Source organism: Leptidea sinapis, chromosome 18 (assembly GCF_905404315.1).
Source record: "Leptidea sinapis chromosome 18, ilLepSina1.1, whole genome shotgun sequence".
In the NCBI taxonomy this organism is placed as follows: Eukaryota; Metazoa; Arthropoda; class Insecta; order Lepidoptera; family Pieridae; genus Leptidea; species Leptidea sinapis.
This window is the reverse complement of record NC_066282.1, coordinates 8,410,273-8,435,764: the sequence shown is the minus strand read 5'-3', so window position 1 is coordinate 8,435,764 and position 25,492 is coordinate 8,410,273. Positions and strand designations below refer to the sequence as shown.

The 25,492-nt window shown below is 36.7% G+C and overlaps 2 protein-coding genes across 3 annotated transcripts in view; one reads left to right on the top strand and one right to left on the bottom strand.

The window, feature by feature from the left end:
* Positions 1–25,492, bottom strand: part of LOC126969398 (uncharacterized) — a 32,717-nt gene that overhangs the window by 6,692 nt on the left and 533 nt on the right. The window contains exons 2-5 of one of the 2 annotated variants that reach the window (XM_050814792.1): positions 24,921–25,073; positions 5,927–6,691; positions 4,978–5,089; positions 3,413–3,546 (exon numbers count right to left, since the gene is read on the bottom strand). In XM_050814792.1, coding sequence (XP_050670749.1) covers positions 3,413–3,546; positions 4,978–5,089; positions 5,927–6,691; positions 24,921–25,073 — 1,164 coding nt within the window. Of the gene's footprint in view, positions 1–3,412; positions 3,547–4,977; positions 5,090–5,926; positions 6,706–24,920; positions 25,074–25,492 lie in introns of those variants that run through there. The other variant, XM_050814793.1, reaches the window with a different exon arrangement.
* Positions 6,753–24,906, top strand: LOC126969399 (chondroadherin-like). The gene is made up of 8 exons (XM_050814794.1): positions 6,753–6,896; positions 6,980–7,163; positions 8,820–9,002; positions 11,132–11,355; positions 12,766–12,964; positions 17,934–18,112; positions 22,124–22,293; positions 24,535–24,906. Exons 1-8 carry the CDS (start codon positions 6,870–6,872, stop codon positions 24,806–24,808), a joined length of 1,440 nt encoding a protein of 479 aa, XP_050670751.1. The 5' UTR covers positions 6,753–6,869; the 3' UTR covers positions 24,809–24,906.

Below are 25,492 nucleotides of genomic sequence, written 5' to 3'. Positions count from 1 at the left end.
GTTCCAAGCTACAAACATTGTTACTACAAAATATTAGTCTCTTCCATACATTTGGGTTGGGCTACTAAGTCATGATGTCATTTAAAGAGTGACAGTAGGGCTGCCATTTTTTGTCAGTGCGTTAATATGAATCACGTGAATCAGTTTTTGGTTCTTAACTCAATTTCGACATGATTGTGGTTTGGAACGTTTTCTTGAATTACTCCCAATTTTATTTATTTGTTCTGAATATGGAGAAGTATAAACATTCGTGTGAAAGTTATGTACATAACAATCTCTTAATGAAAATGTATCGATTAATATCTCTTAGTGCGTTGGGATTGTTACAATAAATATTTATATAAATACAAACACCTAGTGATGTTTATGTAAACATTTTATAAAATAAGTACAAATAAAATGGACATAACAGTAATTGTAAAAGTGGCCACGTGCGAATCGGAGTCACCCGTGAAGGGTTCCGTAGCTGCAAGAAACATAAAATAAAAGTTCTTGTAGTTCGTTGTAACTTTGATCGATGTTTTATGAATAGTGTATTTTATTTTCAATTAAGTTATTGATAATACGATTTATGACGTTTTTTAAAAAAAAAACTAGATTTCGTTCAAACCAATTTTCGGTGGAAGTTTGCATGGTACATTATATATTTTTTTTAGTTTTATCATTCTCTTATTTCAGAAGTTACAGCGGGGGAGGGGACACATTTTTACCACTTTGGAAGTGTCCCTCGCGCAAAGTATTCAGTTTAGAAAAAAATTATATTGGAAACCACAATATCATTTTTGAAGACGTATCCATAAATACCCAACACGCATGATTTTGATATATATAATATTAAAATTTAGACACACTTATTTCTCACGTCTGTCCGTCTATGTCACAGCCCCTTTTTTCGAAAACTATAAGAACTATACTGTTGAAACTTGGTAAGTAGATGTATTCTGTGAACCGCATTAACATTTTCACACAAAAATAGAAAAAAAAAAAACAATAAATTTTGGGGGTATACTTAGAAGTGCAACTCATTTTTTTTCCATCAAACCTATACGTATGGTGTATCTATGGATTGGTGTATATAAATGATATTGAGGTTTCTAATAAATTTTTTTAAAACTGAATAGTTTGCGCGAAAGACACATCCAATGTGGTAAGACGTGTGTCCCCACCCTATAACTTCTAAAATAAGAGAATGATAAAACTAAAAAAAAAATTGACGAACATTACCATGCAAGCATCCACCAAAAAATGGTTTGAACGCGATTTAGTCAGTAGTTTTTTTTAATACGCATAAATGACGAGAGCTCATTTGCACTGTATTATTTTGAGCAAAGATTTTTTGCCTTTTCCATTTAAATAATTTTATATCATTTTCCTTTCTATGTAACTTTTATATTATGTTACTTACTGCTACGGAACCCTTCATGGGCGAGTCCCACTCGCACTTGGCCGCTTTTATTTACACAATGTTTACTATACTAGTGCCAGTCATGTAATTTGCAAACCCATTATCATAACCAAAAAAGTCAACAATTTACTGTTAATATGTTAACAAAAAGTACAAAGATTTTTTTTTATGGAATAGGAGGGCAAACGAGCGTACGGGTCACCTGGTGTTAAGTGATCACCGCCGCCCACATTCTCTTGCAACAACAGAGGAATCACAAGAGCGTTACCGGCCTTTAAGGAAGGTGTACGCGCTTACGCGGTACCCATGTCGTATCGTCCCGGTAACACCGCACAAGGAAGCTTATTCCACAGCTTCATAGTACAAGGAAGAAAGCTCCTCGAAAACCGCACTGTGGAGGACCGCCACACATCCAGATGGTGGGGATGATATCCTAACTTGTGGCGTGGCGTGTCGTGCGAAGGTGGAATAAAATTATACCTACTTTTTTTTTGTAAGTCCGTACTCTTTATTAACCTTCTTTGAAATCATATATACTCTATTTCTTCTAATAAAAGTTGCCAACCCTAAATGGCAGACATTACAGTTAAAGAATGATTTTTTTTTATGAAAATAAGGGACGAGACGAGCAGGACGTTCAGCTGATGGTAATTGATACTACCATTACAAGTGCCGCTCAGGATTCTTGAAAAACCCAAAAATTCTGAGCGGCACTACAATTGAGCTCGTCACCTTGAGACATAAGATTTTAAGTCTCATTTGCCCAGTAATTTCACTAGCTACGGCGCTCTTCAGACCGAAACACAGTAATGTTTGCACATTACTGCTTCACGGCAGAAATAGGCGCCGTTGTGGTACCCATAATCTAGCCGGCTTCCTGTGCAAATGGTAATGTGATTTTTATGTAAGAAAGGAAAATTTAATAGTACCTATCAAATAAGAAAAGATTGGACTGATGTGAGTAAATATAATATTACTAAGTATATACCTACATAGTATATAGCTACCTACATCATCGTAATAAGGTTGCTATTGGCATATACTTTGTGTTCACTTAGCGAATATACATTTTAATATAATATACAGCAACAAGAATGAATTCAATTTATGTCAATACATATCTATAGGTATTAACAATCTGTTCAGGTTTATTTCTTAAAGACAATAAAATACTAAGCACCTGTAAATACGTTCTACGCTATGTTATCATTGGAAATTACGACTAAACAGTATTTAATGTCATTGTTATCATGTTTACACACGTCAAAACACAAGTTATATATTTCTAGAGAATATGGATGGTGAGACACTAATGATATTTAAGGAGAGTACTTGATAATCATTATAATTATGTAATAAAATTAAGTATATTTTTTTTAACAAATTTTGTGAGAAAACAAATGAACTGTAGCCATATAACACAACGATGCGCATTGCAATCTCTCTTTCGTTAGTTACGCGCAAGCACCGACAGGTCTGTGAGTCTGTCTTTCCGCTTCCTACTTCCGCGCCCCACTATTTACAAGTGCTGATAATAATAATATTTTAGTTCATAAATGACGTAGAAATCTATAAATGTGCGGGTGAAATAGTTGTATCAAATTGCATTACCTACCAACGCGGTTAACTGTGGCCATACAACACCACAATGCGCATTGCAATCTCTCTTTCGGAATAAGAAAGGTCCTAGAATTGAACCCTGAAGCAAACTTATCTGCATTACAGGTAACTATCGGTAAAGTAGCAGAATCCCCGAATTTGCCCACTCGGGTCGCCCGTCGTATCCACAGCCTTCATACGCTCAAGTAGCGGAATCGCACTTACCACGGAGATACTACAGCCTTAAAGAAATTTTGTAGTGACGATCTAAAATCGCTTAGTTTAAGCCTAATTGAATAAAGTTCATTTGACTTTGACTTATTTAAATTTTTAGAGAAAAATAATGCTATTAAATAAGAGTCGGTCTAATGAGCACCCTAATGTTAATGATGGAAACATTGAACTGACCGGTGACACGGCTCCGTTGGGCGGAGGCAGCGTTGCGTGCACGGGCGACGTGTTGGTCCGCAGCGGCGACACGGTCATGCCGGTGTGTTTGCTGTTGATAAGCCGCCGCAATAGTTGCGTTGTATCCCCCCGACCTGTACATAACAATTAATCATAACTCTACACCTTTAGCCGGGCTATCAATGCATCGAATAAAAAAATAATCTCTTTTATATGACAATACGGGACAAGACGAGCAGGACGTTCATTTATACGCCTTGCCCATTACAATGCAGCGTTCAGGATTCTGAAGCCTTAAAATTCTGAGCGGCGCTGTAAATGCACTCGTTACCTTGAGACATAAGATGTTAAGTCTCATTTGCCCAGTAATTTCACTGGCTAAGGCACCATTCAGACCGAAACACAACAATGCTTGCACATTGCGGCAGGCACGGCAGAAAAAGCCATTGTGGTATCCCTTATCTAGCCGGTATCCTGTGCAAAGAAGCCCTGGTAAATGCCCTTAGTCGCCTCTTGCGACACTCTTGGGCCTGGAACTTCCCTATTCTTTTTATGCCCCGGGGAAACACAGGGTCCTGTATGAAACATTACCATCATCATCATGATTTCAGACGGAAGATGTCCACTGTTGGTCAAAGGCCTCCCCCAAAGACCACAATCAGTCCTGCGCTGCCCTCATCCTTTCAACTCCGTTGATCTTGACCAGATCGTCGGTCCATCTTGTAGGGGGCCTACCAACACTACGCCTTCCGGTACATGGTCGCCATTCGAGGACCTTACTGTCCCAACGGCCATCTGTCCGTCGAGCTATGTGCCCTGCCCACTGCCACTTCAGTTTCGTTATCATTTGGGCTATGTCAGTGACTTCGGTTCTCCTACGGATCTCCTCATTTCTGATTCGATCTCGTAGGGAAACTCCGACTCCCTCTCCATTGCCCACTGAGCAAAAATGAGCTACCTCATAAGGCCCATAGTTAGCGACATTATGCGCATTATTTTTGCACCGACTATCGGGCGTGGTATGAAATGCATAAAAAATCGACAATCGTCATCTAAAACGCTGATGGTTCGTTCGGTAAAAGAATCCATGTTCTGTTTCTTTACTGGCATTTCTTTCCGGGTTGTCATCGCTAATAAAATAGTCATAGAGCAGTGGGTAGATAAATTTCTTTAAGGGGATCGAAGGAAGAGGTGCTTAGCGCCCGTGACTTGCCGTATAGGCAGTACTTACACAAAAAACACGCCCTTCATTAGTAAAATTAAACGCATGTCCATTATTTTATAGCACTTATTGAAGTAATTGACCGAGTGTATCGCGTGACCAGGTCACCTTTCTTCACTTCCATATTTTTTATTATATCTTCATATTCAATACCCGTTTTTCGAGGAAAATTTATCTTATTAATTTATTTAGGTCAACGCTCATACATTTTACAACCTAGGTCAATCAAGCCAAACACGCATCAAATACTATGATTTTAATCAGAGGCTAATCTAGGGCACCAAAAGTATGTTTTTTTATAAGGTATTCGTTGAATCAAATAGACTGACAAAAAGAGACGAACCATTTTGTTTGTGTAAAGCATTCCATAATGACTCCTTGTCGGTATCACTGTCGTGCGGAGGCTTCGGGGATGACTGCGCCGATGGCACGGACTGTGTTTCCTCTGGGTCGTCCTGAAATATCAATACTCATAGTAAGACACAGTATAACGAGTTATCGCCGTCAATTTTATATGAATCTTGCTGCGCTATTTTGTTTTGCATAATTTCTTCCTTGCTTGATAACGCTATACGATTAACTGATATATCACCTCGAAGAAATGATATAAGGATGATTAAGGAGGTCCTTTAAGATGGTTCATTAAAATTTAAACGTAAAAGAAATTTTAAAAAATTACGCTTCCTAAAAATTATGCCTAGTAGCACAAATGCTGTTTCACTTCAGGGATACGCGCTAAGCAAACAAAGATTAACAAGTCCTCAGACACTTGAGGCTGATCAACAGTCTGAGGTAGGTAATCTAGAATGATATGTGACTGAAAGCCTAAATGACGGTATGTCGCAAAAAAAATTAAAAGGACAAAAACGTTATAAATAAAAAAAATCTCAGAGATCATTGCTATTTCGTATTTGTTTATTTTATGCAAATATGCGAAGATGTATTTACCTGATAAATTATCATGCAGGCGTAAATCACGTTTAGCATAATATTACACTAGTTTAGTGTAACACTAGTTTTCGACCTCGTGAAGTAATTTTTATGTTAATTCTGTCCAAGATACTATTCAGTAATAGATCATACAGAGGCAAAACAACACACATTCGTTTAAAAACTATATTTTTGTGAAATTCAGTTGTGTAATACCACCATGTTAAAAGTGCATAAAGGACTGGTCACCTGAGATTAAGTGATAACCACAACCGCTCTCTTACAATACTAAAGTAATTCCAGCCGCTAAGTGTAGGGAAAAATAAGTGAGTCATTGAGATCAATATGTTTTGTAAATTTACCTGCGAAACTTCAGAGATGTCCATTTGCAGTCTATCTGGATCAGACCCGCTACTGCTTTGGCTGCAATCTTCATAAACTGAAGAATTATCCTTTGACGGTTTCGTCTTCACATTCGTCCTCGTATAACCTTGCTGCTTATATTCATCCACATAACGTGGCATTTTATTACTGGGGTATTTGTGTATATACGTACTGGCTTCGTGTTCAGGCTGATCGCTCTGATCAATAGGTTCATGCTTTCCAATACTGTACAGTGAGAGATCCATTTCTTTGTCATGTTCGTCGTTGCTGCACGGACTAGTAACGCACTGAGTTACGTACGCGTTGTATTGTTCCTCTGTATATTCGTGTGGGTGATGCTCGTTTGAGTTTGGTAAATGTGATTTATCAATGCTAGAATAATTAGGCGGTATATGATGAGATTCTTCGTTTTCCCTTTGCGCAACAGCTACTGCTTTACTAATAATATCAATCACAGTGTTACAATGCATAACTTCCCGCGCTCTATCCGCCGGCGGTAAGCTCGGTACAGTTTTAAACATAATATGAGGTTCCTCTTGCTTCAATAAATATTTGTTCGGATCGTAATTTTTTATTTGAAGAAGCGTGACCGCGGCCTGTCTGCTTTCCAAGTTCTTCATCTCTTCAGTTGAATCCGGCGAACCGATTTCTGAGTATTTGTTTTTGTCCGCATGATCATAGTCGTTATCGTTCAACGGTTTAATTATTTCTTCCAGTTTGTATGCCGCTATACTCAGCACATCCTAAAAATAACAAAGCATGTTTGTTTATTCGCTTTGTATTAGTATGATATCGTAAATTAAACATCAACCAATCAGGAGCCTGCTCCATCGTATCTTTTATGCTATCACTTGGCTTTGTGATAAGATATCATCTTTATCGGATGGTGTACGAACAGTGTCCTTTGTAATATTGAGGAAAATGTACTTTCTACGTGATGTACCAGGAGTGAGTACAATAATTACACCTGCCAAGTTTGTGTGTGCAAAGATTTGTGTGTGATTCAAATTAACAATTACTCCTTGTTGTAGGTCTTAGTGATATTATGCGCGTTATTTTTCTCGGCTCACGCAGCGAGCGAAGGAGACGATGACAAAGGGGGTCCGTGTGAGATATTTGTGCAGGATGTCAACAATCTCACGCTGAACTGCTCTCGGCGACACATTGATAAAATACCAACGTGGCCGGCTACTTTAGAAACACAAGGAAAAGAAGGTATTTTAGAATTCGAGTTATGTGGGACCTCTTTTAGCAAATCTGTAGCTCTAACCTTCCATTCACTTTGTTTGAGTACAAATCTGCGATTGCGATAAAACAAACAGAATTACATCTACTACAAAGAATTCACAAAATATATTTGCTTTGCTTCTTATGTTTCTATTCTCCTAAGAGTTTAGGACTTGTGTTCTTTGTAACTACACAAATAAATGACTGTACATTAAGCTTTTAAGAAATTGTAAACAAACAATAAGCAACTGATGCAACCTCTCTTTGTGGCTGTGTGCTGAAATTTATAATTGTTATGATTTCTGTTTGAATGATATACATATTTATATTTGTATCAATATTTATGGACTATGCAGGATTGGTACCTTTAGCGCTCTTAACGCAACGGTCAGCGGTTGCAACCGTTCGATGCAGCAGCGTTAATAAATCTTTGCCTGTTCTCGAGTTGTTTCTACATCTAAAAATAATCTTTTTTAGCCTGCTCAACTCTATTAGGAAACTGAGTTGAGATGTCGCTCTTTATAGATAAACAATTTTAATTTATATCCCAAAACTTAAATAAACTATATATAGTACTAAACAAACAGTTTGCACATGATAAAGTGTCATTTTAGCCAATTTAAAGGCATTGATTAAAATTATGATTATGAATGACACCAGAACAGATTTCGCTTCATAATTCTTATAAAACAGCTCGTCATCTAAGTCTCTCTATCATCTAAAATCTATGCATCTATCATCTAGCACCGCTATTTGGTAGTACATCATTAAAGCACTGTCTATAAATATAGATAACCTCTTTGTGCAAATTTTATTGTAACGTCACAATTTATATTTGGTCTGCTGAGAGTAGGGATTGCAATACCGGGTCCCGAAATATGGGCATTGTGGAACATTTATGCGAGAGTTCTGTCAAAATTTTTACGGGATCTCGCTGAACTGGCAGGATTGCAGAGAAGCGTGGTTTATACTTGTTACTCTGGCGGTATGTAAAATTATGAATCAGCCCAACGACCTAACTCTAGCAATATGAGCAACCTTGATGTTTTGACAAAGAAAGAAATGAGTTATTTCGAGTCTAGTGGAGTATACACAATAGTGGACACATTCATTCATTTCACCCTTAACCCACTAATGACCATTGTATCAACTAGTGTGGAAGCTGAATGCGCTTTTCCAATCGTTGGTTATCTTGTGAACGAAACTAGAAGACATTTAGCAGAAGCGAACTTATTTCCAAAAAATGTCTTGAGATGTTTACGAGAATTAATAATGTGCCATATCGTGTCGTGGATTAAAATTTTGACCATTGCGAATGATTTCGTAGTTTTCGCCGGCACCAACGACGTCCGAGCACAGAGTTTGTTTTGTGTTTTTTTTATTATTCTTTTTTCCATGGATTTTATTTTGTAGTTTGTAAACGATAATATATTTACTGTTACTACTGCTATATTTTAGTATCTACTCATTAATTTTGCACAGCTATGCTACTAAAATTGTATAAGTACCCTTTGTGTAAAAACCCTTTATTGAAATTATCTCGCAGGATTGCGACACGCAAAAGTTAATCTTAGTGCCTTAATCTTATGGGATTTAATATTTAAACTTGTCCCAAATAGTACTTATCAATTAAACTGATTCCAGATGGGCACGTTCGAATAACCTTCTTCAATAACAGCATATCCAACGTGACCCAACTGGCTCCGGTGCCCGGAAATCGGATAGCAATAAGCTTCAAATCGAACAAGATCGTTGAGATTGAGGACGATGCCTTCAGGAACCTGGATCACATGGTTTATCTAGATCTGAGTAACAATTACATTTCAGGTGTGTATTATTGAATATTATGTAGGTACAAATTATGAAGCTGAAGAGTTTTTTGTATGAAAATAAGGTACGAGACGAGCAGGACGTTCAGCTGATGGTAATTGAAACGGATTCTTGATTGATTGATCAGGATTCTTGAAAAACCCATAAAATTCTGACCGGTACTACAACTGCGCTCTCTCATTTGCCAAGAAATTTCACTAGCTGCGGCATCCTTCAGATCGAAACACAGTAATGCTTACACATTACTGCTTCACAGCAGAAATTGGCGCCGTTGTGGTACCCATAAACTAGCCGGCATCCTGTGCGAAAGAGCCTCCCACTGGTAAAAACATTTTTTGATTGTTTGGACGCGTTTACCTCAGCCACAACAGTAATAGACCATTACTTTAACTTCATACTAGAGCACCCGAATCGACGCACACATACATACAACGTTTGACACGGCCGCTAAGCAATCTTGGGAAGACATAACTATTGAATAACACCACAGTGCCACGCCGTACGCCGCCGAGACATTCTTTTTTGAGTCAATCTTCTTGTATGTATCAACCCTAGCGCTCCGCCCAGACGTAGTTATAAATTTTAAGTAGACCGGTGAATTACTGATGCCTGTTTTAGATTTAAGAATTCTAAAAAAACATACCTATAGTTGCAAGCCTAGATGCAGCAAGATAGAAAAGGGAAGTGAATCTTTTGTTACTGTAATCAATTTTTATTCAGTAAACAGTCAGCCACGAATAGTATTACCAGGCTATCAGGTGTTCTATGCACTAATCTTATATATAAAATTCTCGTGTCACAATGTTCGTTCCCGTACTCCTCCGAAACGGCTTGACCGATTCTCATGAAATTTTGTCTGAGAATCGGCCAACATCTATTTTTCACACCCCTAAATGTTAAGGGTGGTCCACACGAAATTTTTTTTTTTAATTTTTTCTGACATTTCTTTTAAATTTATTTGATTATGAGTCAGCATTAAAAATACATACAACTTCAAATATTCACCCATCTACGATCAACAGTTACTTTTGTATCGCGATTTTAATATCGGCAATACAACGTTTGCTGGGTCAGCTAGTCTTATATATAAAATTCTCGTGTCACAATGTTAGCTACCTTACTCCTCCGAAACGGCATTACTGATTTTTATTAAATTTTATATGCATATTCAGTAGGTCTGAGAATCGGATCGAATTATCCCCCTAAATGTTAAGAGTAGCTCACCCCAAAATTAATTTTTAATTTTTTTAATTTTTATTTTATTATGATTCAGCATTGAAAAATACATACAAATTTAAATTTTCGCCCTTCTACGATCTACAACTATTTTTGTATTCATCTGTTTCATCCACCAAACCGATATAGGGTTGCAAGATGGCAACCGAATACAATAATAATTGTAGTACGATATATTTGGTAGGTCTGAGAATCGGTTGCATCAAAATTTTAATTATAGATTTTTTTTAATATGTTATATGGCAATACGACGTTTGCTGGGTCAGCTAGTGTATTCTATAAAGTTTCTATTGTTTATTATAATATAAAATTCTGTGGCTATATACTAGGTATACCGTTGACTGGAAAGTGCGACATAAACGAAGTCCCCACGATCGATCTCGCGAGCAAAAGATATTTATAATGCCAAATGAAGAAAATAACACTGCAGCGAACGAGATATTGTAAATATTATTTGTGCCGTTGGTCGCTTCCTTTGATAAGCCATTAATGTATATTTTGGCATTAGGATAGACTGATTCACTGAATTTGAATATATTTTTGTTATAGACTTTATTGATTGAAAGTTTGAACTTGTTTTCAACTCAACACAAACTTGGATCCAGCTAGTAGTTTATATATTTTATAATAATCTTCTATTCATCTTTCCATCTACGTACTGACTCTCATCACGTTATCTCTGGTACTATAAGACGCAGAGACTTGAAATTTGGTAGGAATATTCCTTTCGCCGAGTTGAGGTCAGTAAAGAACGGATTTTACGAAACTTCATCTACCTATTTCGCGACCGAAAAAAACTATTAGTGAATGTAGGTAGAAACATGATAACTTAAAACTTTATATTACAAATAAAAAAACATGTATAAACATATGCACTGACTAAATTTCAGGTGAAGTGTTGAGAAGCGAAATTTTCCAGGGATCGTACAAAGACGGTGTCTACAGTGATATAGATTTGGAGACGCTGAACTTGGGGTACAACGAGATCCACTCGCTGGACAAATACTTGTTCCAGCACACGCCGAACCTGACCAGACTCTACATCAACAATAACCCGATAGAGATACTGGATCACGTCACTATATTGGCTCTATCTAGTGCTAAGAAGCTAGAGGTATGTATATAAGATATCAATGGCGAGTCGTTTGGCGCGAAAAATAACGGTTTTTCTTTTACGGGATAGTAAAGGGGTGGTCATAATTAGATATCTGAACCATCGAGCTTTATATGCAGAATAAATAAAAAAAACTGGGTAACAAAATTTGTGAAAAACGCCGAGGCAAGTTACCAAAAATTATTTTCTTCCATCAAGATAACACCCCGGCTCACAAGCCCGCCGTTCCTATGGGTCCAATACAAGAAGCTGGTATCAAAATACTTGAGCATCCTTCATATCGACCCGAACCAGCCCCCGTGTCCAAGGTTGATTATTTGAAAGGACAGAGATTTAAACATGATGAAGCAAATGTCGCTGCCGTAAAGGATATTATTAGGTGTTAGGTGTATTAAGCTTAGAAAAATGATAATTCAAGTATAATTTGCTAGAACCTTTATCTATTGAAAGACTCTACCGATTTGGGTTTTGCTTGATTGATAAAATATATCAATTCACATACCCACGTTTTCACCTAGATGGTTGTTGGCTGTTGTCTAGGTTTATATTTTTTCCCGCCAACATTTTGACATAGATATAGTTTGGTTCGATGTTTAAGAAGAATCTTCTGGTGTTTTTTTTGGCTTCTGTTGTCAGTAAGTATGTCCATACAAAACAAAGATTGAAAATAAAAATAATTATGGGCCCCAATTCGAAATAAAAACTATCCTATCCTTCAAGTTGGACTAAACTGCACTCCATGTAGTAATCCTCATTAAAATCCGTTCATTAGATTAGGAGTCCATGGCAGACAAACAACGTGACACGTAACTTATATATATTAAGATTATTACTGCACTCGCCGAGCGATGCTACTTTTTTTTTAATAATCAAAGAACAAGATGCGTCACAAGCCGATAGCTTCATCAATCACTTGTTCTGCGCTCTCGCTTCCACGCTCGGCTCAGGCGAAACGTGACTCTTTTTCGTGCGTGCAGCCGGCGTTCATCGATTTATAAGACGTCATCACGTCAAAATGTCTAAAATTTTTCTTCCCACCTCTATGAAAAGCTCACTTAGTCCCTGGTACGAGGGAGAAAACTGGCCGATTCTCTCCCGGCAAGACGACTTTTGACTAAAAGTCCCTGGTACGAGGGACAAAAGCGGCGAGCTTGTCATCCAAGTGGGAAAAAAATCGTATACGCACCACGTGAGATAAGTAGGACATTGCCACCCGCGATTGATAATCTCCCTAGGTGTGTAATATACTATTAATCGACTCGACGACGAGTTTTCAAAATATAGAAGATACTAGCTTTTAAATTGTACTTACAATATTATTTTCGAAGTTGCTTTATCTTTTCCTCGGAATGTTTTACTTTTAAGGCATTTGAAGTAAAGTTTTAAAATCCAAAAACACGACTGGTTTAGGTCCTGGATCTGTCCAAGACTGACATTGACAACATTCCGCTGGATGCGTTCAGAGGTCTGTCGTACCTGCGCCAGATCGACCTCTCCGGAAACTTCTTCCTGAACGTCCCGGAGAGCTTAAGCCTGGTGGGAGATTCGCTGCAGTACCTCACATTCAACAACAACCCCCTTGTGGAACTGAATGACGACAGTTTTGTGGGTGAGTGATTATAATAACTTGATAAATTATTTTTTAATGAAAATAAGGGACGAGACGAGCAGGACGTTCAGCTGATGGTAATTGATCCTACCCATTACAATGCAGTGCCGCTCAGGTTTCTTGAAAAACCCAAAAACTCTGAGCGGCACTACAATTGCGCCCGTCGCCTTGAGACATAAGATAATAAACAATATTATATTCTGTGTTAAAAGTGTAATTGGTTATATATATATCTTGTTAACAATAAATATATAAATGACAGACCGAAATACTAATGTTTACATATTACTGCTTCTGGGCAGATATAGGCACCGTTGTGGTACCCATAATCTAGCCGGCTTCCTGTACAAAGGAGCCTCCCACTAGTATATGAGATGGTGTGTTGATTTCAATGATGCTGAAGACATTTTAGTGTACTAAATGTACTTTTACTTTACTTTTGATCTATATCATTCAGAAATTTAGAAAGATCACTTATGTAGAAGTGTGCCAATATTATCTCGAAATTACGCCATTGCTCTCTGTTTTGTAAGTATAGTGATAGATGATTCATCCTATCGTCTAAAATAAATAACTTATAGCTGTAAACCTTCATATCTGATAACACACGTAGTTCTCAAGTTACATAATTATTTCATATAGGTTAGGCTCGAGAGCTCAAATTTTTCGCAATAAGGCACTTTCCGTCATATCATATCTTCAAATATTATATGTATTTTGCTTAACATACCTATGCTTCACACTATCTTTGAAATTATTGACTGACTTTAAAAACAATTAATAATACTTATAATAAATAGTAGTTAAAAAAAAAACTAAAAAACACGCTATTTATTGAAAACCGAACTAAAAAATAGAAATTTAAAATTAACTAAATTTATAAATTAACAAAAATCTTATTTTTCAAATTGCAAAATGGAATAATTTTATCAAATTAATGTATTGTCATCGGTCCTCGATAAATCTACGAAGTTTGAACGAAACCTAAGTGGGTCAAAATCGCGACCAAATAAGTCGGTTACAAACAAACAAACATACATACAGGTGAAGCTAATAAAACGCGTGTAAAAACATAACGTTTCTGATCAATTTGTTCAATCTGTATTTATATCTTTAACTACACATTCCCGCCCGCTTCGCTGTTCGAATTTTAAAAAGAAGGAACGTTGGAATTCGAAAAATATGCAGCCATAAACCATCTAGGATAAATTTCGCCTCGAATGGTGGTTAGTTTCATGTCGATACGATCAGTGTTTAGGCGCAAAAGAAAGGTTTGAGTCTCAAATAAAGACCATTTTCATTATATACTAGCTGACCCGACAGATGTTGTTCTGTATATAATAAATAAAATAATGTTTTTATATAATTTTGTCAATAATATATCATAACATCAAAAATTAAGATATGCTATAATATTTCGTAAGATATGCACCCTGCCGTCGTAATGAAATTGTTTCACAGCAGAACTGTCAAACCGTGCGTCAATAAATTCTCTCATAGAAATTATGTATGGACACATCAAAGGAAAAACAAATTTGTTGTTTTTATTTAATTTAGCAGCATTTTCCTATTTATTCACCTTTTAAACCTTCTCTGGACTTCCACAAATAATTCAAGACCAAAATGAGCCAAATCGGTCCAGCCGCTCTCGAGTTTTAGCGAGACTAACGAACAGCAATTCATTTATATATATATATATATAAGATAAGATTGATGTATAGATGATAATACCGTGAATATATTATTATGCCGCTCTAATAAAACGAACATTTAAAGAAATCATAATCACAAGAAGACGGTACCACAACTTTCTAGTTTGCGCCGCATCGAGCTTGTCATCGTAATATTACGTCGAGCACACTCGAAATTTGCGATGAAAGTTTGTACGTAATGTTTATACTCATTTAACATCGTATAAGGTAATTGGTTCAAACCACTCTCATTATATGAATTAAAAAATATATCAAGTAGTACGTGTCACTGAAAGGGCAGAAGTAAAAAATTGGGTCTTATTGGCGGATGCAACGGGGGGCAAGATGGCGCAGTGTACAGTAATTTTTTCATAATTATAAATGTCCTTGACCGGTACAATCAATCACAAAGGATCTGTGCCCTATGCCTGCATTATTTTCGCATACCGCTCAGGCCAATACAATATTTTAAACTCTTGAAAGATTCGCAATCCGAGAAAGAAGGTGCAACGTCTGAGACCTTTGCGAATGGTCGTTCGTTCTTGCATTATGTACTACATAAGTTTTCATACAAAAGGACATACTTACAACACAAAAGAACAATAGTACTAACTCCGTCCAAATGGCAAAACAAAAATAGGACACGTAGAAATGGATTTACACGACTTTTCAATCAATTACCGGCTGCTTTTTTCCCGAACTCATAGGACTTACCTTCAAGGAAAGAGCATACTCCCCACCTTAAAGGCCGGCAACGCATCTCTTGACATCTGTTGTTGCGGATGTCCATGGGCGTTTGCCTCACCTCTCCCCATCCCGTGAACCTCTTGCCCATTTGCCCCCCCTCTTATATAAAAAAAAAGTGCAACCATTCCACTAACGAGTTCGTCAAATAAAAAGACAAGCCAGTCACCCATATGTCATAATTCATCAAATATTTATATTTTTTAAAGAAACATTAATTATGCTTTAATGTTCATCAATATCAGAGAAAAATGACCTTTTTAATAGCTGAATACCGAATTTTATTAGGCAATTTTAATGAGAAAAAAGTGGCAAAACGAGCAAGACGTTCAGCTAATTGTGACGACCTGCCGATTACAATGCAGTGCCGCTCAGGACTCTTAATTGAACACGAAATTCTGAGCGGCATCGATATTGTTCGTCACTTTAAGACATAAGATGTTAATCTCTCACTTGCCCAGTAATTTCACTAGCTACGGCGCCGCTCAAACCGAAATAAAAAAGGTTATTCTTGCATATTACTGCTTCACGGCAGAAAATGCGCCGTTGTGGTACCCACCTAGAACCTAGTGCAAAAAAGCGACCCACTGGTAAAAGTGTTTCTTTACTTGATTTAATTGCGTCATTGTTATGTACCTATTCTTTCAACGCTTCTCCTCTCTCATTATATCAAACCTTATACTGCCCGACAAGCATCACGTATTGATGAATCCGTCCTAAATATTAAAAAATGTTGATGTCAAGATCCGGTAATGGCTATGGAGTTAGTCATCGCGCGCGTTTCGAGAATTAGATAAAATCACATAACAACGTCGATGTGGCCGCTCTTATCTCACGCGATTTGTAAATCTGCGTCACTACTGGTCATAAATAAAGAACAATATAATTTATAATTTTTTTTTGGTTTACATTTAGGTCTAGAATTGAGCACTTTTTTATTAAGAGGGGGGCAAACGGTCATAAGGCTCACGTGAGTAGTAAGGCCCATGGAAATTGTCAGAATTTGGGGTCAAGAGATGCATTACCGTCCTTTAAGTTGGGAGTATGCTCTAAACTTGAAGGTCCCTAAGTCGTATCGGTTCGGGAAAACTGTAGCCGGGTAATTGATTCGACAAAATGGCTGTGCGAGGCAAGAAGTTTCTCGCACAACGCGGTGTTATAGAATGCCAGACGTAACTGAAAATTACTTCAATAACAAACCGAATAAAATAAATTAATTAATTAAATAACAATACGAAGCGACCCTTTTCAGCTGTGCCGATTGCATATTGGTATACCGCCGCAAATTTTAAATTAAGAACCGTTCAATATTCAATTTTGCAAATCGAATATAAATCACAAAGAGGATGTAAATACTACGTAAGAAAAGACAGTCTAAGTAAAAATTTAAATTTAGTTTAGCATGTAACGTGCATATTCATTTGACATAAGTTTGAAATATTAGTGATTAGAGTATGGCGATTGGCTACGAAGTATAATCCGGCTGAGTTTAAAAGCGAACATTTGCTTAAAACGTAGTGGATTTTGGCTATCTCCGTTTTTACAAGATTATAGCCCTCATCTGTCAATGACTGCACGTTTCATACAATCGAGCGAACCGTTTTTTACTTAGTGAGTTTCGCTAGGCTGATAAATCATTCAGTTGCAGCGTTGTTTAGAACCTGTCAAGTTCCTCTCTATGGAAAATGTCTCTGCACTAATTTTGTATTACTTCCCTGAAAGAGCCAACTTCTCCAGATACCTATGAGCCCCATGTCTGCAGACTATCCAAATTTTAGCGTGGACGTACCAGTCCCAGTGGCCAATATCGTGATGGATCCAAAGCCTGCCTTTACTAAACATGGAGATGGGTTTTTTCATCTCACTCACACCCAAATTCAGACTATCCCCTATGAGGAACTTGTTCAGAGAAAGATAGTTTACCGTTGGACACGAAAAGAAAACGAATATTCTCTATGTATAAAACAAATGTTTTAAGCATAAATATCAATTTGATTTTAAACCATTAATTTCCTTTTGTTTTTATTCGTTATAATTAGGTGCAAAATTTTTCACATTATTATCACGTTCAAAATCAGAATCGAATAATTTTAATTCAACCCTCAAATTCCTATCAATATAAACAATTTGTTGTCTTTAAAGTGATAACCCTCACTTCTAGGATTAATATACAAATAAAATTTGAAAAACAAAATTTTATGAACGATGCGGGACTCGAACCCACGACCTCCGGCGTTCCGTGCTGGTGCTCTAACGGTGCTCAGGTGGTTGGTATGAGTCCCGCATCGTTCATTAAATTTTGTTTTTCAAATTTTATTTGCCTATCAATATATGCAATACAAAAACATAACAAAAAAATATCAGGCGACAGGCTCGGGTGCAACTTATCAAACTCAAATAATGTTATTTAAATAGGCTTGGTAGATTTTATTTACCTACTGAATCTGCTCTTAATCTTGCAACACACCCCGCGATAGAACACAAAAATGATTTTATGAAAAAAAATCGACATTTTTAGCCTACTCGCATTTCAGGATTGTCAAACTTAGTTGAATTGGAAGTTGGCGAAAATGAAAACTTGGAAGAGGTGAAGCGGAGCACGTTCTCCCCATTGAAAAGCCTCAGGGTTCTACACATGTGCCACAACAAGAACCTGCGGTACATCAGCCACAACGCCTTCAGAGGGCTTAAGGATAAGTGGACACTGAAGGAGGTAAGGCAAGGACATATTATATACAAGTAGGTACCTGGACGACGATTTTTAAGAAGGTACTAATCTTTAACAAAAAAAATGTAATAGGATATCTGGATTCGAACCGGGGTCTTCTGCTTTCATGGATCACCCAATTTCCCATCTGAGCTATTATAGTCTTGTATATAGTGTCAAAATTTACCTTTGTATTCTAATGTTACTGTAGCAGTTTCTCATTAAAACACAGATAAAACTACATTTTTTAAATTGAAAACTAGTTAGATCGATTTCTTGCTCCCGAAACTACCTTTATACTAAATTTCATTTAAATCGTTGGAGCCGTTTTCGAGATTCAGATTATTATATATATATATATATATATATATATATATATATATATAAATTGCGAAAATATAAGAAACTAATGTTAAGTACACACTGCTCGCGCCATAGACTTGCAATATACAATCGTATAGACAAGGCGTGCGAGACAGAAAAACATCTCTAACGGAAATACGGCAAGATAGAGAAGGTAAGCGAAGGTACTGCAACCGATTTTGATTGACAATTAGTCGTAAGCAGTCGACTTATTAGCCTAAACAGACACGACATCCCAATTATGGTCGGCACGATAACGGGTCACACATCACTGAACAAGCACCTATTTACAATCGGCGTTACGGACAGTCCTAGGTGCAGGGGCTGTCTAACCGAAGATGAAACGGTCACTCATGTAATCCTGGAATGTGCTGGGGTGACCAACCAACGGGCAAAAACCTTAGTAAATACAAGATCGATCCAGGAAGTCTGCGAACACCCCAGGAGTGTTCTGAACTTCTGGAAGGAGCTGGGCTGGTTGGAATGACTGGCTAACACTGCACGCAAAATGGGCCCAACTAAGCGGTCAATTGTGGAAACAGGAGCCCTTTACCAATACCAATAGTCGTAAGAAGACAGCTACGCTTGACAGTAGCTTGAATATTAAGCGACTAGCTAACGCACATATTGACAAATCAAAACGGTTCACGTATTATCAGGCACTCAGCTCGTCGCTACGCTAATATATTCTTATTCTATGGGTTGCGCTGACATCTTCCTCAAACACAAACTCAGCCACTATACTTTGGAATAGGAGGACAAACGAGCGTACGGGTCACCTGGTGTTAAGTGAACACCGCCGCCCACACTCTCTTGCAACACCAGAGGAATCACAGGAGCGTTGCCGGCCTTTAAAGTCACTCAGCCACTATACTTAAACTGCTAATATAATAATGTTAATTTATGAGTCTCGGCACGCCCGACATAAGTGATTACTTAAAATAATCTTCGTTGAACTATTTAATATTGAAATTGTTGAATTATTGAGTTGAAATTAATTATTGAATATTAATGAATATGGCTTGATATGGCATGAGCTTGAACCCTTTGCCTGTCCTAATGATGCACGAAGAAACATCTTAACGTGTGTCGCAAACGTCAGAAAATTTCTGAAAACTTTTATTAATAAACTGGGAGATTTTCAAAAAAAAAATTAGTGAGGATTTTGAAACATTTAAAAAAACCATTTTAAATCCATTAACGCGTTTAACGTAACGTTTAGCGTTACATAACGAAGCGGTTTACCCTCCCATCCTCCCATAAGAAGTTATCTGTTCAAAATAGAGCTGGCTTGAAATAATAAATCCACGTCAAGTTAAAAACCTTTAAAACTTACATTCTACGATTTCACGACTTTCTTATAAAACTTATAGAAACGCAATCATAACTGTTGAATTGAATCATGCAATACATAAACCGTCCAATTTCTCAAAAAAAAAAAATGACAGCAAACCGTTCAACAAACACTTCAAATTAATATTTATACTCAATTTGAATGTAACCAATTTCTCAGAATTAATTTGCATAAATACTGCATAATTAATCGGATTAGATGCGTCTTGAGTATTACCAATTAAACTAATTTACATAATATTATTAAAAATCTTTACATTGGACCGGATTACTACGGACTAAGATGATTTGATATCAATATCACTGAGAGCGTATTGAAATACAAAATTTCAAATACAAAAACTAAAAACACGCTTTTTATCGAATTTTTAGTTTGGTTTATTTAAAAAAACGGGTTATTTTTGTTTTTTTAAACTTGCACCTAATTCGTATTGTTGAATTTAAAATTATCTTTGGTATTCGAAAATTTCCTAACAATTAGATAAATCGGTTAAAGATAAAGGTTGAAATTTAAAAATAACATCAATTCCTGCCATATTGGCGGTAGATGAAAATTATATAGATTAACAAAAATCTTATTTCACAAATTTAAAAATGGAATAATTATATCAAATTAATGTATTGTCATCGGGTCCTCGATAAATCTACGAAGTTTCAACGAAATCTGGCCGTTTAAAGTGGGTAAAAATCGCGCCTCAATGAGTCAGTTACAAACAAACATACATACAGGTGAAGCTAATAAAAAGCGTGTAAAAATTTATTTGTAATTAGCGATGAGTTTCTTGCTTGCTACTTCTTCTCATTGCATTTTACCGGTTTGAGGATTTGTACTGGATATCGGCTACGCATACGCTAAATACGATACTTATCCAATATCTGTGAAGAGATGTGGAATATAGAGATTTGTTGAGTAGTTGAGACGGTGTAAGAAACTCCCCAGTTTTTACGCTCTTTTAATAATAATAAGTATCATTAATATAATGTACATACGTAATTGATGATGACGTTTTGACTATTTTTTTTTATTATTAATTAGAAACTAAGATAAAATGAATGATGTACATAGAAAATAATCCTCTATTTCCTGATAGAAAAGGAAAGCGAATCTATTAAATATAGGTGATTGAATTTTTACTGTTGTGTGTGTTGAAATACTCACACTAGGCTTACAAGGGTTGTTATCACGCAAAATAGGTGTACAGTAAACGTATGATTCATAAGAAAGTGACTAACGGCCGTTTTCAATAACCTATCTACCCTTAGTTTAACTTACGGATACATTACTGACATCGTTTAATGACAAGAATATCTATCCATAGTTACGTGCAATATAGTTTTAGTCCAATGCTATCTGTCAATAGGTTATTGAAATGTAAGTGATCGTAAAAGGATAGATTTGTCTACCTTTAGTAAGTTAAACAAAGATAGATAGGTTATTGAAAACGGCCGTAAGTAATTATTAGTTGCTCCGAGAACGGTCCTTTTCCTTATCCCGAAATCTATTTTCATGAACGTCACAGTATTCCAACAAAACTGATCGAATAAATTGCATTACGCCTGGCCCCGTTTTTATTTTATTACTTAACAGCCAAATAATCTAGGTTAGCTGATCAATCACTTCGAGTTTGTTTTGATAACGCTCGATCGATTGCAAAATTGATCTTACGCTAAATAGCGATACATTGTTTCGTTTCTTTTTACAGCTTGGCTTTATCAGCGCCAGGGGTCATCCCAGTGGAAGTATTCCGTACTCGAGTAGTTTTCAACTTTTTTTAAAAGATATCCCAAAATTTAAACTGTCTTATTTAACTGCTACGCTGAACTGTCCCTTGCTATGCAGAATTTTTCAGCTAGTACTTTGTTTTTGAATCCGTGGCCAGACTAAGCCAGACATAAAGTATCTATGTACATCGTGTGGTCTATACAACCCCTTTTGGAAAGGATGTAGCGAGGTATGGGCAGCCCTCACCCCCCTAGAAAATGTTAGTTACGTAGGTATTCATAAACAAAAACAAAGTTGATTCTATTGGCAGGCGAATTTTATAAGATTGTACCATGAATCGTTGAATCTAGAATCTCATTTGCCTTAGATATTATATTCTTGGTTTGTCCTAGGTACGCCCTTGCTTTTGGGCATTTTTTCTGCCTATCAAGCAACTGGAACATTATGTTAAATTACTTCTATTTTTCTGTTATATTATTATATATGCAGGCTATGTCCAGAACCGTTAACGAGCGTAATTGGTCAATGGTCAATTGATTCGTACAATAATAATACTCTTTTATTTTATTACTCTCCAGGTATATTTAGACGACAACAATTTGAGTGAGCTATCAACAGATTTGATGCCGTGGAACAAGTTGGAAACATTGGGCATGACCGGCAACAGTTGGCTTTGCAACTGCGACCTAGCTAATATTATCACTAAACAAAATGCCGGCACTAAGTTTAGGACTGGAGAAATACCTTAGTAAGTACTGTTAATCATTTGGTGCCTGCAGTTATTTTTTTTTATTTACCTTATTTACCTTAGTTTCTCAAGTTTCTGACTCTTGCAAAACAGATAGGCCTATTTTTGACGATGGGACAAATAAGCTTGGCACTCACGTGATGGAAACTGAAGTCAAACGCCCATGGACATCAGTAATACCAGAGGTTAAGGCAAAGCGTATACTAAGACGCATGTGACGCAGCACAGCGAAGTTAAGTTTTTGCAGGGCAGGGCAGAAGAGGCAGATATAGACCACTTTAGCGTTGTTTAGTATATGTGTTCATTCTGAGAACGGGATCAACTCACATAGCCTCTAGGAAGTGGAATTGGGCGGGCCATATTTGTCGTAGTAGGGCCATTATAGTCCGATGGAAGATGGGGCAAAAAGTTGTTGGAGTGGAGACCACGAAAGGGGTTCAGGAATGTTGGGAGACAGCCAGCAAGATGGACGGACGATTTGGTGCGAGCGCCTGGGAAGCATTGGATACGGAAAACTTAGGACCGCACAAAATGGTCAATAATGGAAGAGACCTTTACTCAGTATTGGGTAGATCAAGGTTGAAGAAGAAGAAGTATATGTGTAGAATAGACGTGTTCGAGTTGACGAGTAAATTGAAACTTTTAAAAATTATTTTAATACGCAAGGGGCAGTTTCATGGCAAGCTGACGCGGTTGCAAGTGGTCGCTTCTAGGATGTTTTTCAACAAGGTTTAATTTCTAGGCAATAACTGCCCATTATAACTCTTTGAATGTCTTTTTTGAATAGTCTGAATGATTAGTATTATACAAACAAGACTCACATCGCACTCACACAATTAAATGATCTGTCAAATGTTGCAACAAAATTAAGAATTACCTGGAAAAAATAGGTGTAAAAGTTGATTTAGCGATAAAAACCATGCACGCATCGCTCAGAAATCTGTGCCGGCGCTACAACGAGACGCAGGGCAGGTCAGACACATGTCTGGGTCGTACATGTTTGCGCCGCAGCGTACGTAGCTATTCGTACGTACATATGTTACAAAATCTGCTCTGCCCTACGCTGCGTAGAACTGCATCGTCTGTGTCTCAGCATAGCTTAGTATACAACCTGGCGTCATTAGAGGAAAAGTTTCGTGCAAATCGTGAATTTGTAACATAATAATATGATATGGGTGTAAATATCCGGTTGTTAAATTCAGTTGCCGGTTAATCTAAACAACTCATCTGAACACCCCCTGTGACAAATTATTCGGTAGAAGATGCAGAGAGACCCCCATATCAATGGTGGATCAACCACATATCAAGAGTAGCAAATGCTATGGGCAATGTATGAAAGGGGGCCCCTCATACTCAAGCCCTCAGCATAATGTTTTGAGTGAATCTTATTAAGATGTGAAATATTCAATTTACTGGATGTCACAAAAACGAGAAATGTTACAACTTTTCCTACTAAGACCAATCACGTCAGAAACTATTTCCAATATAAAGATCAAGGGATATCTTTGAAAGAATTTGCTTTGCTTTGAACAGGCCCCACACTTGCTTAATCTATGCAATAGCCCCATATATCTATGCAACACCATAGAATTGAGACGATCAAGGATGACGTCAATAATTCGAGCTGCTCTTCATTCTATGCAGTCAAATGCAAAAAGCTGGTAATGGGGAGAGGCCACGCAGAGGTGAGAACAGTATTCCGTGTGACATATGAAGCCGAAATTGCGCCTTGCACGGTTGCATGTGGAGGCTTGAAGTGAAGTACTATCTCACCTTATTGAGTACAACAAGCTTTGGCAGAAGTTTTCTCTTTTAAGTGACTACTGAAGTGACCAGCATTCAAGACAAGTACAACTGCTTATTACGGCACTGAATATTCTTGACAATTATTGTTCTAACTAATAACCATACTGTTATCAATACAATATTTACCACAAGTTTTAGTCATGATGCTCCCGCTTTTGTAAAATGTATTAAATATAAATTTACACTAGTTGTTCAATACAACTTTGTTCATGTAAATTAGGGTGATCTAATACATGTATGTACAATGTAGGCATTAGTGAAAGTTGAATGTAAGTTTGTCCAGTAATTCCAGAGATTAGAAAATATCCACTGTTTGACTACTTGACATGTTTTCTCTGCAGTTTATTAAAGTATTTAGATAATAGGAAGAATTAATTGTGTAGGTAAAAGAAATAAAGAGAAATCATAGCACTAATGTTAGTATATCTGTTTCAGTTGTGCAGCACCTATGAGATTAAGTGGATCCTATATAACAAATATAAGTGTCTCCTTCTGTCCACAATTCGACACCACCTTTGCACCAAAACGAGGATTTTCCATTTCTGACTTAAAACCTAAACATATTATTTGGAGTATTTTAGGTGTAGCTACTATAGTTGGAATCGGAATGATATGTGGCTTATTAGTCAACACTGCCAAGGCATTTTATAAGAAAACCTTTAGAAGCCAGCCAATCCGTTATGTAAATATTTCAGAGACATTTGCATAGTTATAAAATCATTTATTTGTAATAATAGTAAGCAGTTTAGGTCATCAAAGCAATATTATAATAAATTATAGAGATAATAAATGTTTTGTTAGAACAAATTTGTTTAACTCACCTCTTTTGGCCCTGACAGAGAGTTTGCATACTGTAGAAATTGTTCCAACAACCTTTCAGACTTGTGTGATAATTCTCTAAATGTGTGAAACTCATCCAGTTTATTTGCACAACTTCCACACACTACTTGTGGAAGTATATCACTTGGAGAAACCTATAAATATAATATGAAATATACATTTCACAATACCTTCAACATTATAGAGATTATGGCTAATGAGATTGGAGATACAATCATAAAAGAATCACAAACAAGTAGGTAAGTATTTTAATCAGGAAAGTTCATCACATCCAGAGACTTATCTGTGCAACACTAAAGGGCGAATGCAGTCCCCTTCTAAATGTATGTCTATATTTAGTTAATATATGTTCTCAAAATAGATTTAATGGTAGCAGTTCATAAAATAAAAGTTTTATGAGTAGGTAATCTTTATAATGTAGAGATGTGTAAGAGCATAATTACTAAGCAATTTTAGAATTACGATGTTAAAGTAAGCTGGCGGAACGAGGAAGTTCTAAAGAGATACGAGTAGAAAGGTAATCTCCGCTCAATCCTTTGTTATCAGTGCGCGC

Excerpts from the sequence above, each read along its gene's own strand:
- LOC126969399 (XM_050814794.1), top strand. The coding sequence starts at position 6,870 with ATGTACTTTCTACGTGATGTACCAGGA. Across the intron at positions 6,897-6,979 it reads TTCTACGTGATGTACCAGGA|GTCTTAGTGATATTATGCGC; the intron begins GTGAGTACAATA and ends TCCTTGTTGTAG. Across the intron at positions 11,356-12,765 it reads CTAGTGCTAAGAAGCTAGAG|GTCCTGGATCTGTCCAAGAC; the intron begins GTATGTATATAA and ends CGACTGGTTTAG.